At 39.2% G+C, this 16,882-nt stretch overlaps 1 protein-coding gene across 5 annotated transcripts in view; it reads right to left on the reverse strand.

Moving 5' to 3' along the window:
* LOC103023131 (probable E3 ubiquitin-protein ligase HECTD4) overlaps positions 1-16,882 on the reverse strand; it is a 199,212-nt gene that overhangs the window by 164,091 nt on the left and 18,239 nt on the right. For 3 of the 5 annotated variants that reach the window (XM_049470709.1, XM_049470708.1, XM_049470706.1), the window contains exons 9-14: positions 11,449-11,610; positions 11,187-11,300; positions 10,870-11,010; positions 8,058-8,293; positions 5,231-5,373; positions 3,360-3,430 (exon numbers count right to left, since the gene is read on the reverse strand). In XM_049470709.1, the coding sequence (XP_049326666.1) occupies positions 3,360-3,430; positions 5,231-5,373; positions 8,058-8,293; positions 10,870-11,010; positions 11,187-11,300; positions 11,449-11,610 (867 nt within the window). The remainder of the gene's footprint in view (positions 1-3,359; positions 3,431-5,230; positions 5,374-8,057; positions 8,294-10,869; positions 11,011-11,186; positions 11,301-11,448; positions 11,611-16,882) is intronic. The other 2 variants (XM_049470710.1, XM_049470707.1) reach the window with 1 other exon arrangement.

The raw sequence follows: 16,882 nt of genomic DNA on the forward strand, positions 1-16,882 counted from the left end.
TGTAATTTCAGTTCGTTTTATTTTTTTCATGTAATTACCGTTTTTATTAGTTTCAGTTAAGGAGAACTTTCACTTTCAGTTTTCGTTATTTCATTCGTTTTCATTAACAGTAATATTTTGTTACTTAGCTATATGGTGATTAGCATAGACTAGCATAGCCATAGATTTATATAAAATAGAAATAGTATTAAAAAATAGATGACTATTTCCTGGAGCCTGGACTGACCCGAGATTTTCCATTATTTTCCTCGGGCCGGGTCTCGTCCAGGCTGAGAAATAAAAATCAAAGTATTCTGCTATCTAAAAGAATGGAAAACTAATAACAATAATAATATAGTTCTGCATACTAGAGTTTAGATTGTCTGCCTGAACCTGAACGTGAACGCGAGACTGAACGCGAGCCTGAACGCGAGACTGAACCCGAGCCTGAACGCGAGACTGAACCCGAGCGTGAACGCGAGACTGAACCCGAGCGTGAACGCGAGACTGAACCCGAACGTGAACGCGAGCCTGAACGCGAGACTGAACCCGAGCGTGAACGCGAGACTGAACCCGAGCGTGAACGCGAGACTGAACCCGAGCGTGAACGCGAGACTGAACCCGAGCGTGAACGCGAGACTGAACCCAAACGTGAACGCGAGACTGAACCCGAACGTGAACGCGAGACTGAACGCGAGCCTGAACGCGAGACTGAACCCGAGCCTGAACGCGAGACTGAACCCGAGCGTGAACGCGAGACTGAACCCGAGCGTGAACGCGAGACTGAACCCGAACGTGAACGCGAGCCTGAACGCGAGACTGAACCCGAGCGTGAACGCGAGACTGAACCCGAGCGTGAACGCGAGACTGAACCCGAGCGTGAACGCGAGACTGAACCCGAGCGTGAACGCGAGACTGAACCCGAGCGTGAACGCGAGACTGAACCCAAACGTGAACGCGAGACTGAACCCGAACGTGAACGCGAGACTGAACCCGAACGTGAACGCGAGACTGAACCCGAGCGTGAACGCGAGACTGAACCCGAGCGTGAACGCGAGACTGAACCCGAGCGTGAACGCGAGACTGAACCCGAACGTGAACGCGAGACTGAACCCGAGCGTGAACGCGAGACTGAACCCGAGCGTGAACGCGAGACTGAACCCGAACGTGAACGCGAGACTGAACGCGAGCTCATCCGCGCGTTTAAAGCTCCGCAGCATTTAATAAAAACAGAAAAACAGATATAAAATAGGAAAATAACTAACTAATCTTAGCTCAAAATGCTAAAAGAAGTATAATCTAACGAATTCTAAAATAACAAACAAGAAATAGTCTACACACAGGTCCAAAAATAAAATAATATACATAAAAAAAAAAAAAAAAAAAAACAATCCCCAGTCTTGTCCCTTGTCTTTTCTGGCCCCTCTCTTCCGCTGAGTTTTTACGGGACTACGGGACTGTCTGTTCTCATGTTTCTCTGTTTGTTTACCTGTTCCTTGTGCCTGTGTGTTCCCTACGACCCATGCTCCTCTGTCTTCTTCCCCATTAGTTTTCCACTCAAGTGTCTCATTTGTAACTCCGCCCCCCCCTCGTTACCCGTTTCTCCAGGTGTTTCCCATTTCCATTTCCCTCCTTGTGTATTTATACCCGTGTTTCCGCGTTTCCTTCATCGGTCTTTGCACTAACCTCCGTTGTTTCGGCTTTCCCGCGTTTGGTCTAGTTTAATGCTCCGTGTTTATTTCCTTGTTTATCTCTTTGTTTATTTCTTGTTTATTACTTGTTTATTCCCTTGTTCTGTTTAGTTTATTCTGTCTTGTTTTAGTTCCCTGTTTCTCCACATTTGCCTCCACATTTCCACGGTATGTGAACTCCTAGGCTAAAGACTTTTCTAAGAGCTAATTGGAGCCAGGATGTGAGGAGACCTGACCTTCCCTATGAAAACACACACCAGTTTTGAGTTTGCTGTTCTAAAGGAGCATTGCTTGATGTGAATCATGCCCCATACAAAAGAGATCTCAGAAGACGTTCAAAAATTGTTGACTTGCATTAAGCTGAAAAGGGTCTTAAAAGTCTTGATGTTCATGTGTCCACGGTAAGACAGACGGTCTACAAATGGAGAAAGTTCAGTACTGTTGCTACTCTCTCTAGGCGTGGTAAAGTCCTGTAAAGATGACTGCAAGAGCACAGCGCAGAATGATCAATAAAGTGAGGAAGAATTCTAGAGTGACAGCTGAAGACTTACAGAAATCTCTGGCACATGCTCACATTTTTGTTGACAAATCTACAATAAGAAAAACACTGAACAAGAATGGAGTTCATGGGAGGACACCACAGAGGAAGCAACTGCTGTCCAAAAAAACACATTACTGCACGTTTGAAGTTTGCAAACGATTCAAAACATAGAAGTAAATCAACAAACGAATAGCTTCAACAGACAAAAGTACACCTTCTGGCCTGGGCTTCCTGACCTCAACCCAATTGAGGTGCTGTGGCATCATGAGCTCAAGAGAGAGATTCACACCAGATATCCCAAGAATATTATAGCTGAACTGAAACAGTTTAGTGAAGACGAATGATCCAAAATTCCTCCTGTGCAGGTTGGATCTGCAACTATAGGAAACGTTTGATTGAGGTTGTTGTTGCCAAAGGAGGATCAACCAGTTATTAGATCCAAAGGTTCAAATACTTATTCCACCCTGCACTGTGAATTTTAACATGTTGTGTTTAATAAAACTATGCAAACATATAATTTTGTGTGGTATTAGTTTAGGCAGACTGTGTTTGTCTATATGACGAAGATCAGAACACATTTTATGACCAATTGATGCAGAAATCCAAGTAATCCCAAAGGGTTCACATACTTTTCTTGCAACTGTATAAGCAAACAGACAATACGTGACAATACATGTCAGCCAAACCTGATGGCAAATTTAAAATAAAGAAAATGAGAATTGTTGTTTTAAACAGTGACAAAATAGAGATTTTTCTGGAAGCTAGAAGGAATAAATTATCAGATTTATGTTAAATCTTACCAATTTTTCTGTACTGTCTGGTTCAACAGTCCAAATATCTGTCATAACTGATTCAGATCTATTAATTGATACACCATGATTAATAACTAGGACATATTTTGTTTGTAAAATTGGCAAGCTTAGAAGAGGAACAATGACTAATTTGTCAGAACATTTAGTATTACGGATTAAATTTATGAATCTGGCCAAACAATGAACTGTGTTCAGAGTATCAGTGGGACATATATGCAAGAAAACAGCAACAACAAAAAAACAGGAGGGGTAAATATTATTTCACAGGACATTATTTGAAGTTAGTTTGATAATGTTTAATAGACTGTGTATAACCTAACATCCTGTGGATCTTACCTTCAGTCAGAATCAGTTTTAACAAGTTGTTCAGTTCTGACTCGCCCTGATACAATACATGTAATCCAGAGCTGAAAATCAAAAGCAAAGAGAAGTGGAAAACATGACAATGTTAGACCTAATCATTAAGAAATATGGTTAACTATTCAATTCCTATTTAGTAAACACTCACTGATTTTTTTTTACTTTTTGCTTCACTTCTACTCACACCTTCACTGTAACTGGTGTAACGGTAACAGAACAGCACACAAGGTGGAGTGTTCAACAACATGCATCAAGCCTAATCTTTGATGTAATTAATTTAGGATTAATGAGGGCCAGAGTTAAACAAACCCTAATGTTCAATTACAGACAAAGAGAAAAACTTCTATCAACAGTGCATTAAAGGCAAATAAACAGCATTTGCTGACTGCAAGAGAATAGACAGTTGTGGGTTGCTTGTGGGGTCAGTAGTGATGAATACCTATTGACAGTGATCTGAGGAAAGGGCACACCAAAACATGATGAAGAGTGCTGGGAAATCCAGCCTCCAAGTTGTCAAATTCTAATCAATCTGATAAAGAGTCTGTGGAATGTGCTAGGATGTCGGTGACATGAGGGCTTGTGATAAAAAGGTCACCTGCGAAAGTAGCTAAATCTGTGCTCTGCAGACACTGATCACATTCAGTGACTTAACTGGTTAAATTTTATTCAATTAAACTATTTGTTTCAAAACTTCATGGTAATTAAAACACTGGACTACTTAGCCACCAAAATGCTACACTGCAGATATCTAAACCCTATAATTGAGAGGAAGTATGCCACGGTCACATCTTGTGGATACTATGCACCTATGCAACGTGTGCAGCAGTTGCACAAACTAGGCTGTTAACATATAAAGCCCTACACAGGCTCGCTCCTGAGTATTTACAAGACCTCATCTCCTATTATGAACCACCGCGATTACTCAGATCTCAGGGTGCTGGTTTCTCAGTAGTTCCTAAAATTCAGAGGAGCTCTGCAGGAGAAAGAGCTTTCTCTTATAAAGCTCCTCAACTCTGGAATAATCTCCCCGAATATGTTCGGGACTCAGACACAGTCTCAATCTTTAAGTCTAGACTGAAAACTTACTTGTTTAGTTTAGCTTTTGGTAATTGATGTTTTTCCTCTTAGATAAGGTTGCAGATATAGGAGTTCATGGACACATGGAATTGTGGTAAATCTGAATTAGGGTAGGCTTGACACAACAGACCTAACGCATGAAAATACAATTGGACTGGTCTGAGGTGCTGCCACTATGATCAGGAGGTTGTGGTTCGAATCCCTGTCATACAGGTTGCCATCAGCTACTGAAGCCCTGAGAGAGCACAATTAGCCTTGCTCTCTCTAGGTGGGTACAGTTGATGGCACTCTCTCTCATCATCACTCCTAGAGCTGTGAGCTGATGTATCAGAACAGAGTCGCTGCGCTTTCCTCCGAGTGCGCTACTCTGCAATGCTGCATCAGCAGCAGTTCTAAAATAGAAGGTGGCTGACTTCACATGTATCAGAGGGGGCATGGTATAGTTTTCACCCTCCTTGCGTTGTGGCATTACTAGTGATGGGGGATATACAGCAGAGTAGCAGCTGAATGGGTGGGACACTTGGCCTAGCTAAATTGTCGGAAAAATTGTATAAATAAATCTTAAAAAAAAAAAATGGATTGGCTTAGATACACATTGTTCAGATTGGACTAAGACAACTCCGCTATAAAGTTTATTATACAGCCCATGACACACTAAAGTATGATATATTTCTAAATACTTCTTTTCTTTAATTGTAGCAATCAATTCAGTAACTAATTTTAGCATGTTTCTGAAACATTGCATAGTGTAGCAATTATGACAGACTGACCTGATTGCCAGACAGACTTCTTTTTGGATTTCTGCCCCTATCTGATTGACAGGAGCCATGAGCAGTTGCCACAACAGCAATCCAGAACGCTTTACACTTTGTTGATTCTGCTCTGACTGGGGGTTGAAGAACCGAAACACCACCTGAGAAAACAACAAATGACTGATATGAAAAAAGAACAAATTTAAGGCTGTTCCATAAAAATCTGAGCACAGAGTGAGACGTTTAACATTGTCTTAAGCAGATAAGCAGTGTGTTGTATTTGTTGCTTTCACTATTGCGGACATCAGTATGTTTCTAGTTTGCAATGTAGTTTCTGCTAGAATACAGAATACAGTAACACCTAACAGTCATAAACAAGCTTCTCCACCATCACAATATTTTGTATTATGTACTTTTTAATAAACTTTGAAAGATATTATGTAGCTGGTGTGCCATCAACGCATTACAAGTATACAGTGAAGGAAATAATTATTTGCTTCCTTGCTGATTTTGTAAGTTTGCCCACAGACAAAGACATAAAGAGTCTATCATTTTAAGGGTAGGTTCATTTTAACTGTAAGAGATAGAATATCAAAAATAAAATCCAAAGAAATCACATTGCATAAATTATATACATTTATTTGCATTTTGCATAAAGAAATAAGTATTCTCTGGCAAACAAGACTTAATCCTTGGTGGCAAAACCCTTGTTGGCAAGTAGCAGCACATGATGACGTTTAAGCACGTCAGGAGGAATTGTGGTCCACCCTCTTTGCAGATCATCTCTAAATCACTGGCGTAGGAACCGGGGGGGGATGGGTGGGACATGTCCCACCCAATATTAGAAACAGGTGGATTTGTCCCCCCCAAAAATTATATCGTTTCGCTCAGATCAGCTGTATTATTAATGAGGAGACAGACCTGACCAATCACAAAGCCGGTTCAGGAATTAAGTCCCGCCTCTCAGTAGAAACAGCCAATCAGCTTGCTGGTTTTGCGGCGCACGGAGGAGAGGCACTTTGCTGTTGGGAAGCCCCGCCCCCTCGCTGTGAGATTTAGCAGCGGGATCGGGCTGCAGCAGCTTCAGCTGATTTTAAAACAGATCTGGATATACAGAGATTTTTCTAAAAGAAAGCTAACGGCAGGCTAACCACGTAAACTGTGAGGATATGTTTCTGATAACTGGTTAAAAATACACGTCTCTGAACCAGCACACAGATCAAAACCCACTGTGATTAATAAACTGCAGCTGTGTTAGTGAGTTAGTTTAACTTTGGAATTAGCTAGATTGGGGGTTAAAGAAAAAAATAAACTATATATGTAACGTTCTACTTGACCTGTACCTGATCAGTTAATCACTGTTTCATTTTCAATTAATTTAATATTACAGGACTTACTGTGAGCTATAATGAACGAAAATGAATTTAGCTAACTAGTTAACTAGAAGCTGCATGTAGTGGATAGCCAGAATTTAGTACAGTACTTTATGTTTGTAGTTTAAAGCAGTTTCTTAACCCTGATCACTGCCCTAAATCTGTGTTTTCCACCTGATCCAGCTGATCAGCTAATAAACAGTAATTTACTGAGTTTACCTGTTAAAATCCTTTAGCCCCCTATGGAGCCTAAATTAATCATGTAAATCCAGCAGTGTATTAGACACATCATACCACCACTTTATTAAATGCCTTTAAAGCAGAGGAAGCTCTAAAATATGCAGAACAGTGTTAATATGCAGTAGAATATGTAAGAACAGGGTTGAGAAACACTGCTGTAACGTGACTTCTGTTCATTTGTAGTTCACAGTAAGACCACATGTCCTGATGTTTATAAAAATCTCTATGAAACGTAAAGTTACATTATTTTACATAAAAGGACACCATCTAAAGAAGAGCTCTCAGTAGAAAAAAAAAAAAGCACAGGAGAAAATGTAAATATACAACAGAACTGACATGACATAATAATAATAATAATAATAATAATAATAATAATAATAATAATAATAATAATAATAATAATAATAATAATAATAACCAAATCTGTTATATTATTTTAAATATTAGGTGATAACTGATCATTTTTGTTATATGTATATAATTCAGACATTGCATGCATATTTTTTTCTAACAACAGTAACTGTAATGTGGAGTAACATGTTTAGGTTGTAAAATCACCTTATAATAATAATTTACTTTTAATTAAAAGTAATTTCCACAAATGTTGTTCTAGGAAACTATAGAGTGGGATTGGGTTCATATTGGCAAATGTGTCCCCCCCCCCAATATCAAGTCCGCTCCTACGCCCTTGCTCTAAATCATTAAGATTTTAAGTCTGTCGCTTGGCAATTCGACTGGAGTCTTTTATACAGGTGACAGCTGACGTTAATGCAGGTAACAAGTTGATTAGGAGCGTCTTACTGGTCTGTAGAAGCCAGAACTCTTAATGGTTTGTAGGGGATCAAATACTTATTTTGCAAATACTTAATACTTAATACTTAATACTTAATACTTAAAATGCAATAAATGTATATAATTTATAAAATGTGATTTTCTGGATTTTTTTTTCTCTCACTGTTAAAATTAAACCCACCCTTAAAATTTTAGACTGTCTTTGTCAGTAGGCAAACTTACAAAATGAGATCAAATACTTTCCTTCATTTGTAAGTGACATTTTTAGGTTAAATTTATAGGGCATTTTTTTTAAGTATGAAAAATATCAATGCATCATGCAAGTGATTGAGTACAGTTGTTGAAGTTGTCATGTAGCAAGAACTTTAGCATCTACAGGATTGTAAACCATTTGGGACTACTGATTTTAACAATGAATTTTAAATAGAATCTCCAAGCACCTGGAAGACCACAAGGATGCAGCGGATGATGCAAGTGTCAGAGTTTGCCATTGCCTTCTCCATTATGTCACAGATAGCGCTAAAGTGGCGGGTCTCCATTGGTTGCTTGCCCACGAAAGATCCCAGAGTCAAGCTGCTGCTGCTGCTAGCAGCCAGGAGGTTTAACTGGTGAATACACATGGCCCCAACGTGGTGAAGCAGCTGATTAATCACCACACCCGTCTTCACCAGTTCTTCTGTGGGTGAAAAAGAAATTAGATTTATATAATTATCAGTGGGAAAATGATGGATACATTTTAGATCAAACCCTCAATCAGCATGGAGTGACATCTAACTTTAACCAGCAATGTCATGACCAAACATCCCAATATTCGAATGTATTAACAAGATTTTCATAAATTGTACTGCACAACCTAGACCACAAAAAATTATATGGGGAAAGTCTAGTTTGCATTTTAAAGTGATTTAGCAACACACCTTTTGGCAATTTACCTGATTATTAATTTTGTCCACAGTATTAAGCACAAACAGCGAATGTTACTGGGGAGAACAAATAAAAATACAGCCTCTGTAATTTACCCCAAAAAAACTGTGATTTAAAGGGATAGTTCGGTATTTTTGACATGAGTCTGTATGGCATCATCATAACCAGTGTCGTGCATCCACACTGACTTACCCCCCACAGCGTCCTGTGAGCCGAGTTCTTGTCCAGTTTAGGTCAAAGCGAAAGTAGTCCGGCATGTTTGCTGGGGTCAGGAAAATAACTCCTTTTTCTTCCCAAAGCAGTACGTGTTCAAAAGAGTGATTTATTTACATCACAAAAAACTAACCCTGCAAAAGTCACGCCTCGTAAATCACTTGGGTCCTACTTTCTCTCGTTCCATATCAATGCGCGCAGCGCTGCAACCTGACAGCTAGCCTACGTGTTTGGGTCGCTTTGTTTACTTCTCGCCTCGAGAACATATCTGACTACGAGAGTGACGAGGAAAACATTGATCACCGCTCAGAGCCACGGGGATATGTTTATGAACCCGAGTATACAGATGTTGAACTTCGCCAAATGGAATTAGATCGGGCAGAAAGAGAGAGGGTGGACAGAGAAGTGGTGGAAGATGAAACTGGAGCCACTGCTGGAGCTGCGATACCATTTTAACACACACACACACACACCTAGCTATATATATATATATATATATATATATATATATATATATATATATATATATATGTGTTTACAAAGCTTATAAAAGCCAATAGACTTCTCCCTAAAGTTAGCTCGTTTGCGTTGCTAGTCTGAACACAGCTGCTAAGCACTGCCAAAACACAGAACAAGTTGACGCGTGCGCAGCTCGCTGTCAGAATGACGCGCACTGATACGAAATGAGAGAAAGTAGGACCCAAGTGATTTACGAGGCGTGACTTTTGCAGGGTTAGTTTTTTGTGATGTAAATAAATCACTCTTTTGAACACGTACTGCTTTGGGAAGAAAAAGGAGTTATTTTCCTGACCCCAGCAAACATGCCGGACTACTTTCGCTTTGACCTAAACTGGACAAGAACTCGGCTCACAGGACGCTGTGGGGGGTAAGTCAGTGTGGATGCACGACACTGGTTATGATGATGCCATACAAACTCATGTCAAAAATACCGAACTATCCCTTTAAGACGTTTTAAGATTTTATTAATAATAATAATAATAATAAATATCCATACATTAATACATCAATAATAATAATAATAATAATAATAATAATAATAATAATAATAATAATAATAATGTATCAAGTGTTATTTATATAGCACATTTTATACATGTAGCTGTACATATAGCTATAACACAAAGTAAAACAGTGATATAAAAATATATATTGGCGTAAAAAAACAGCAAAAAATAAAAGCAAAATAAAAAAGTGAAAAGGTAAAAGTAATATAGTAAAACAAGGGGAAAATAAACCCAAAAAATGCAGAATATGGAGAAGGTTAGTACTTGGGGACATAATTCGGCATTCAGAAGTGTATGAATTGAAAAAAATCATAAAGAGATTTAAAAACTAGCAGCAAAATATTGCAGTTTATCCTAAAAGAAACTGGCAGTCAATGGTAATGTGTAATATGAATTGTTTATTAGTAATAAGTACTCCTTTCTTGACATTTGAGATATAGTCAAACTCAAGTAACAGTATATTACTTTATTAATACTTCTTTTAAATGATACTGCTGATTTTAAACTTTTTCCTTAGTTTCAATTCAAAATCTTACTATAGCACTGCACTCCACTTTCTTCCTCAGTAACAGTTCAGTAACAAAGGCCTTGCTGTATAAGAACCGAGTTAAATCAGGTGTATAAAATGAGGAAGAGCAGTAAAGTGATTTGACCCTTCAGGACCTGTTTTTTTTTTTTTTCACTAAATTTCAGGAACACAAAGTTTACTTCTCTTTTACAGGCTTCACCTTGTGAGGCTCTGTGTGAGGCTGGAGCTGGACATCATTATAATCTGCATCCTAATTTACTACCTAATTGGGTCACTAGCAGAAATACAGAAAGTTCTTACAGGAGATTCACCAATGGATGGAAAACCTAGTCTAGAACTATCCTTTATTTCTGTCTGGAAATGGATCCACAGATAGAATATCTACATGTTTAACCCATCAGTCAGCATTAGGCCTGCAACCAATGATTATTTTGGGAGTTCACTTATCTTTTGATTGTTTTTCTAATTAGTCAAAGATTATTTCTGCAAAGCAGTAGGGATATATACTGGAGAAACATGTTACTTTACAGCAGTGGTTAAAAAAAAAAAAAAAATCCTTACCTTTGGGCTCACTGATGACATGGCTGACACCAAGTTGCTGACATACATGATGAAAGGCTTGGTTGCCAGGATTACACCATTGGTCCATGTAGTCACTAGAGCATGTCCAGATCAGGTTGTTGAGAGCATCATAGCAGGCCCCTGAAGCATTAAGAGGAAAACCAATGGCAATAAAATTGATTAAGTTTAGTAAGTAATAAATGTTGGCCTTTTCCATAGCATCACATTCACAAACACAAATACACATCATAATAATGTAATAAATAAGTTCAACCCAAAAACTGATCACTGATGATCATATATAAAGATGTGAGTACCTAGTCCTGCCACCTGAGCCCCACGACCAAGCGAGCTGCCAGGAGCATCAATGAGGTCTGCACGGCTGCTGAACTGACCATCAGCCAGATTAAAGACCAGACTAGAGGCAAGAACTAAGAGGGGTGCAAGAGAGTGAAGAAAATGGACGAAAGGAGGAACGCAGAAGAAAAAGGATCAGAACAATAAGGTGAACTAATTAACCAACCAAGAAAATTCAGGTCAAAACCTTAAGTCATCTTTTAAAATCTTTATAAAACTCACTCTTAAGAGAAGAAAGGCCACTGGATCCACCAAAGAGTGAGCGAGTTGCAGAACTACCAGCTGCACCAGGAGGAGAGGCCAGCATTACCAGGTACGTCCCACAAACATACATGGGGGTCTTCCGCAAAGTCTTAAGTGGAAGACCACAACTAGCATTTACTGCTAGGAAAGAAAAAAAAGTTATCAGGGTCTTTTTGCCATAACACAGTAGAAAAATTGACAAATCAGCTGATATGAGCACCTTTCCAACAGGGTTGACTGAATAAAAATAGCATTATTTTAAATATCTACACATATTTCCAGATGCTGCATGTTAATATCTATACCAGACATTTTGCAATATTCAATGGTATAACTGAATGCATTACAGTCAATAATTTAATACTGTTTACTTTCCAGATATTATGTTTCTTCTATACAGAAACACACAGAAGCATACACACTATATATCCTATAAGCTTAACTATGAGGTTGTTACACACATACTTATGTTATGCTTGTTTTAAAACATATCTTTCTTAAATTATATTCATTCTGTTTGTAGTAGAAGCCTAGTAGAACTCATTACACTTGATGCTTGAAAAATGCAGAAAAGATATGTTTACATTCAGTCACAGAATTGTGTGGTTAGGTCCTGATACTGTAAGATTAGTCTATAAACAGCACTCAAATCCATTCTAAAAGTATCCTATGGTGCTCAGAATGCAATTCCACAGTTCCGCAGGGTACTTTTGGAATGGACTGGAGTGCTGAGTGTGGACTAATCTTACAGTATCAGTACCTAATTATGCAATGCAGGTACAGTGGCTTGCAAAAGTAGTCATACCCCATGAACTTTTTCACATTTTGTCACCTCACAACCACAAAATGTTTTTTTTTTTTATTTTAGGTGATTAATTAACACAAAGCAGAACATAATTGTAAAGTGGAATAAAATGATACATGGTTTTCAAATTTTAAATGTTAATATAAATACACCTGTTTTGTGAAGGTCTCAGTAGTTTTTTTTCTAGAGAACACTAGTGAACAAACAGCATCATAAAGACCAAAAAACTCACCAGACAGGTCAGAGATAAAGTAGTGGAGAGGGTTAAAGCAGGGTTAGGTTATAAAAATATATCCCAAGCTTTAAGCATTTCAAGGAGCAATGTTTAATTTCATCATGCAAAAACAGAAAAGTATTGTAGAATATACTTTTCAAATTATTGTCAGTTTACCAGTCTAAGCATTTCCTGTGTCAGTTTAAGCTAAACACTATTTAGCCAGTGTGTGCTGAGTTGGAGTCAGTTGGAGGTTGGAGGCTAGCTGAAAGAGAAGTCTGGCTGAGGGCTGAGCTGGACAGCCGTAAGGCTGGGTCATGCTTTGAACAACTATCTAAATAAAGCTAACACATTCCTGCAATGACAGTCTCTTAGACTCCTTTCTTCTGCAATCTACATCTACAAGAACTGGTACATTGAACAGAGACGTCAAGACGATCTAATGTTCTCTTCACTGAGTCACTGAACCATTTAGATAAATATAAATGTCTGGTTGAGAAGACAAAAGTGAGCATCAAGAAACAAAAATACAACAGTATTTTACAACTGCAAACCTTCCAAGACATGGCCATTAACCCAAACTGACAGATCATGCAAGGAGAGCACTGGCCAGAGAAGCACTCTGGAGCAGATGCAGAAAACCACAGCTCAGATGGTAGAATCTGTCTATAGGACAACACAAAGTTCTCCACAAATCTGTCCTTTATAGAAATTTTGCAGTTTACCATAAGCCATGCAGGAACACAGCAAACATTAAAAAAAATGTGCTGTGGTCAAATGAGGCCAAAGTTTAACTTTTTGGCCTAAATGCAAAGAACTATGTGTGGCAGAAAAATAACACCTCTTATCACCCTCAACACACCATCCCCACTGTAAAAACAGTGTGAGTATGCCTTTCATTACCAGGGACAGGGAAGCTGGTCAGAGATTATGGAAAGATAGATGGAGATAAATGCAGGGAAATCCTGAAAGAAAACCTGGTGGGGGCTGCAAAAGAGATGAGACTGAGAAGGAGAGAAGACAATGACTCTAAACATACAGCCAGCGCTACAGTGGAATGGTTTAAATGAAAAAAATATTCATGTTTACGCTTTGTAAAGGAGAATGTGCAAAAATCTCAGTCTATAGATGTGCACAGCTGGTAGAGACAAACCCCAAAAGAATTGCAGCTGTAATTGTAGAAAAAGCTGGCTCTACTAAGTATTAATATAGGAGGGAATATTTGAATCTTTTTGTTCAGATTTTTATTTAAAAATCATTTTTTCTTGTTCTTTGTGAAATACAGTAGGTCTCTTCGTGTTGTTCATGATGCTGCACATGGAACTGTTCCTCAACCTTCATTGTCTGCAGTAGCTAGGAAAAGAAAATATTTAGAAGAATGAGTCGATCAGGAAAAGTACCGTATCTACATCAACCCGTGAATTACCTCGCCCCTCTTGACTCGTGACCACCCACAGGCAGAGCTGAAGCTAACAGCATAAGGAACAACATGGCAGAACAAGTTTGTTTCTTGTTATTTGTGCAAATAACACATCAGAAATAGGTAGGTGAGGGCTTCCGGTTGGCGCTGCGTCGGGTATGGCCGCACAGTAAGTTAGCTCCTGCATCAGCCTCTCTAAATTCCCCGAACTCGAATGCTACTTCATACATATTTGACCTATCTAGGCATGTGATGAAAGGGGACAAATCCAAAAAGGGAAGGCTAAAACCACAAGCCAAATCTGAGCAAGAAATGGAGAAGAAAAACCCAAACACTGCTTTCGGAGCAAAAGATGGTGCCACCGCTGATGAAGAACCAGCAACACTAAGCTCAATTCGCCAAGTGGTGAGTGAAGTTACGGCTGCAGCAACACTAGAGCTGAAGAAAGAACTCGCTGAATTCCGCGAAAGTTTCACCGCGGACATTAAAAAACAATTAAAAGACCTTTCAGCCGAAATTCACCAAAAGATCCAGGACACTTCTAACCGAATTGATAACGCGTAGAGGCGCCTGGGCGAGGTGGAAGAAAGCATGGCGGATACAAAAGCCTGGGACATTGGCGTTAAAGAGGCGCTCACACAGTTGCTAGTTAATCAGCGGGATCTGCAAGCTAAAATCACTGATCTGGAGGGACGATCCAGGAGAAACAACATCAGGCTGTATGGAGTCCCGGAGAAAGCTGAGGGCTCCTCCATGGTCGCGTTTGTGGAAGGTTTGATCAAAACGGAGCTGGGCGACTGCACGGGGCTGAACACGGAGAGAGCTCACCGCTCCCTCGCTCCTCAGCCGCCGAACGGAGCTCCGCCGCGCTCAATTGTGGTTCGCTTCTTGCGGTTCTCAGTAAAAGAAAGAATTCTCCAGGCTGCGTGGAAAAAGGCAATTTACGTAAAAGGCAAACGTGTGTTCTTCGACCATGACTACGCAGAAGAAGTGCAGAAAAAGAGAAAGGAATATGCCCCGATTAAAAGAATGCTGAAGGATGAAGGGATACGCTTCCAGTCTCCACTGTCCAAGCTGCGGGTCCATTTTGACATGGGTCCCTCACTTTTCAAAGCGCTTCACATGCTGCGGAGGAACTACGGAGGCGGGGGTTTTACCTGGATTCTATGGTAACAAGCAAAGCCAGCGGTATTACTGAGGAAACCCTCACCAAACTCCTACCCTGGAATATTACCGGGGGAGTTGTCACGCACCGAAGCAGGAGTAAAGTGGACCCCCAGACGAACGCGCGGGAGAAGTTGCGGGGATTTCGGAGGTCAGAGCCGGCGTCCACCGAAAGGATGAGTAATCTCCATAAAGACACTGTAAAACTGGGTATTTGTGAACAGCTGGACTCGATTTTCACACACCTTCCTTAAGTTTACTGAGTGACATTATAAGGGCTGTGATGCAGGTTTATAGACACCGCGTCACCACTTCTTTTCTCCCCTTTCCCAAAGGATGTCCTTATGGGGGACCCCAGTAGATGGACTGTTCCCCCTCACGTTTAGAGCCTTTATGGCATCTTTTGTTTTGGAAGCCCAGAGTGAGGATAATCTGTATTATAGTTCAGTTGTTTTTCATTTCTTGAGGTCTTGTTTTGGAGTGCTGCAGCATAGGATGTCAACATTTACAATATATGCACCAGTATTATAAAGTATTGTCTGTGAATGTAAATGGGCTCAATAACCCGATTAAAAGAAGTAAAATGATAGCTAAGGTTAAAAGGGAAAAGGTGAACATAGCTTTCTGGCAGGAGACCCATCTGTCCAATGATGAACATGGAAAATTAAAAAAGTTGGGATTCAGAAACACTTTTTTTTCATCACATAAAAAGGGTAAAAAAAGAGGGGTAGCATTATTAATCTCAAACTCCATCAGTTTTGAACTTCTATCTGAGATAAGGGATAAAGAAGGCAGATTTGTTTTGGTTAAAGGTAAACTCGACCATAACGATGTTACATTACTTAACGTATATGCTCCCCCGGGGAGTGACATGGCATTTTTCAGGAAAATATTTAATTTGATAGCATCTGAAACATATGGTACTTTGATCTGTGCAGGGGATTTTAATATGCTTTTAAATCCTAAACTAGATACAACAAATCAGAAACGCAAAAAGAGTCCTACTGAAAAAAGATTGAATAAAATATTGCAAGATCTGGGTTTAATTGATATTTGGAGGGAACTACATAAATCTGATTTGGACATGCGGTTCACTCAAGAATAGATTATATCTTCATGTACAGCCGAGATATGCACCGTCTAAAGGACTGTACAATAGGTCCAATGGATCTTTCAGACCATTCTTGTTTATACCTAACACTTCATCTAGATGGCACTCCCAAGAAAACATTGTGGAGATTAAATACTGGAATGTTGAATGATGCCTTATTTAAAACAGAAATTGTGGCAGATTTAAAAACATATTTAAAGGATAATGCCAATGGAGAGGTAAGTCCATCTATTCTGTGGGATGCATCTAAAGCAGTCTTAAGGGGAAAAATTATAGCCAAAACCGCATTGATGAAGCGGTTAAATAATATCACGTTGTACACTTTACAAAAAGATTTGAGGGATCTGGAACAGTCATATAGTACCAACAAACTTTCCTCTATCTTAGAGAAAATTAAACTAACCAGACAAGAAATAGATAAAATCTTTAGTGAAGAAGTGGAGAAGAATATACGATTCATGAAACAAAAATATTATGAGGCAGGTCCAAAATCTTTAAAAACTCTAGCATGGAGAAAAAAAGAAGCAGAACATACAATATATAAAATTAGAGACCCTATTTCAAATAAGATAGTAAGTGACCTAACTGGAATTCAGAAAGCATTTGAGAAATATTACAAATCTCTTTACACTCAGCCTGATAAAACTGATGGGCCCACTATAGAGCAGTTTCTAAACTCTCTAGACCTGCCCTGTATAG

Source organism: Astyanax mexicanus, chromosome 22, assembly GCF_023375975.1.
Source record: "Astyanax mexicanus isolate ESR-SI-001 chromosome 22, AstMex3_surface, whole genome shotgun sequence".
NCBI classification, from domain to species: Eukaryota; Metazoa; Chordata; class Actinopteri; order Characiformes; family Acestrorhamphidae; genus Astyanax; species Astyanax mexicanus.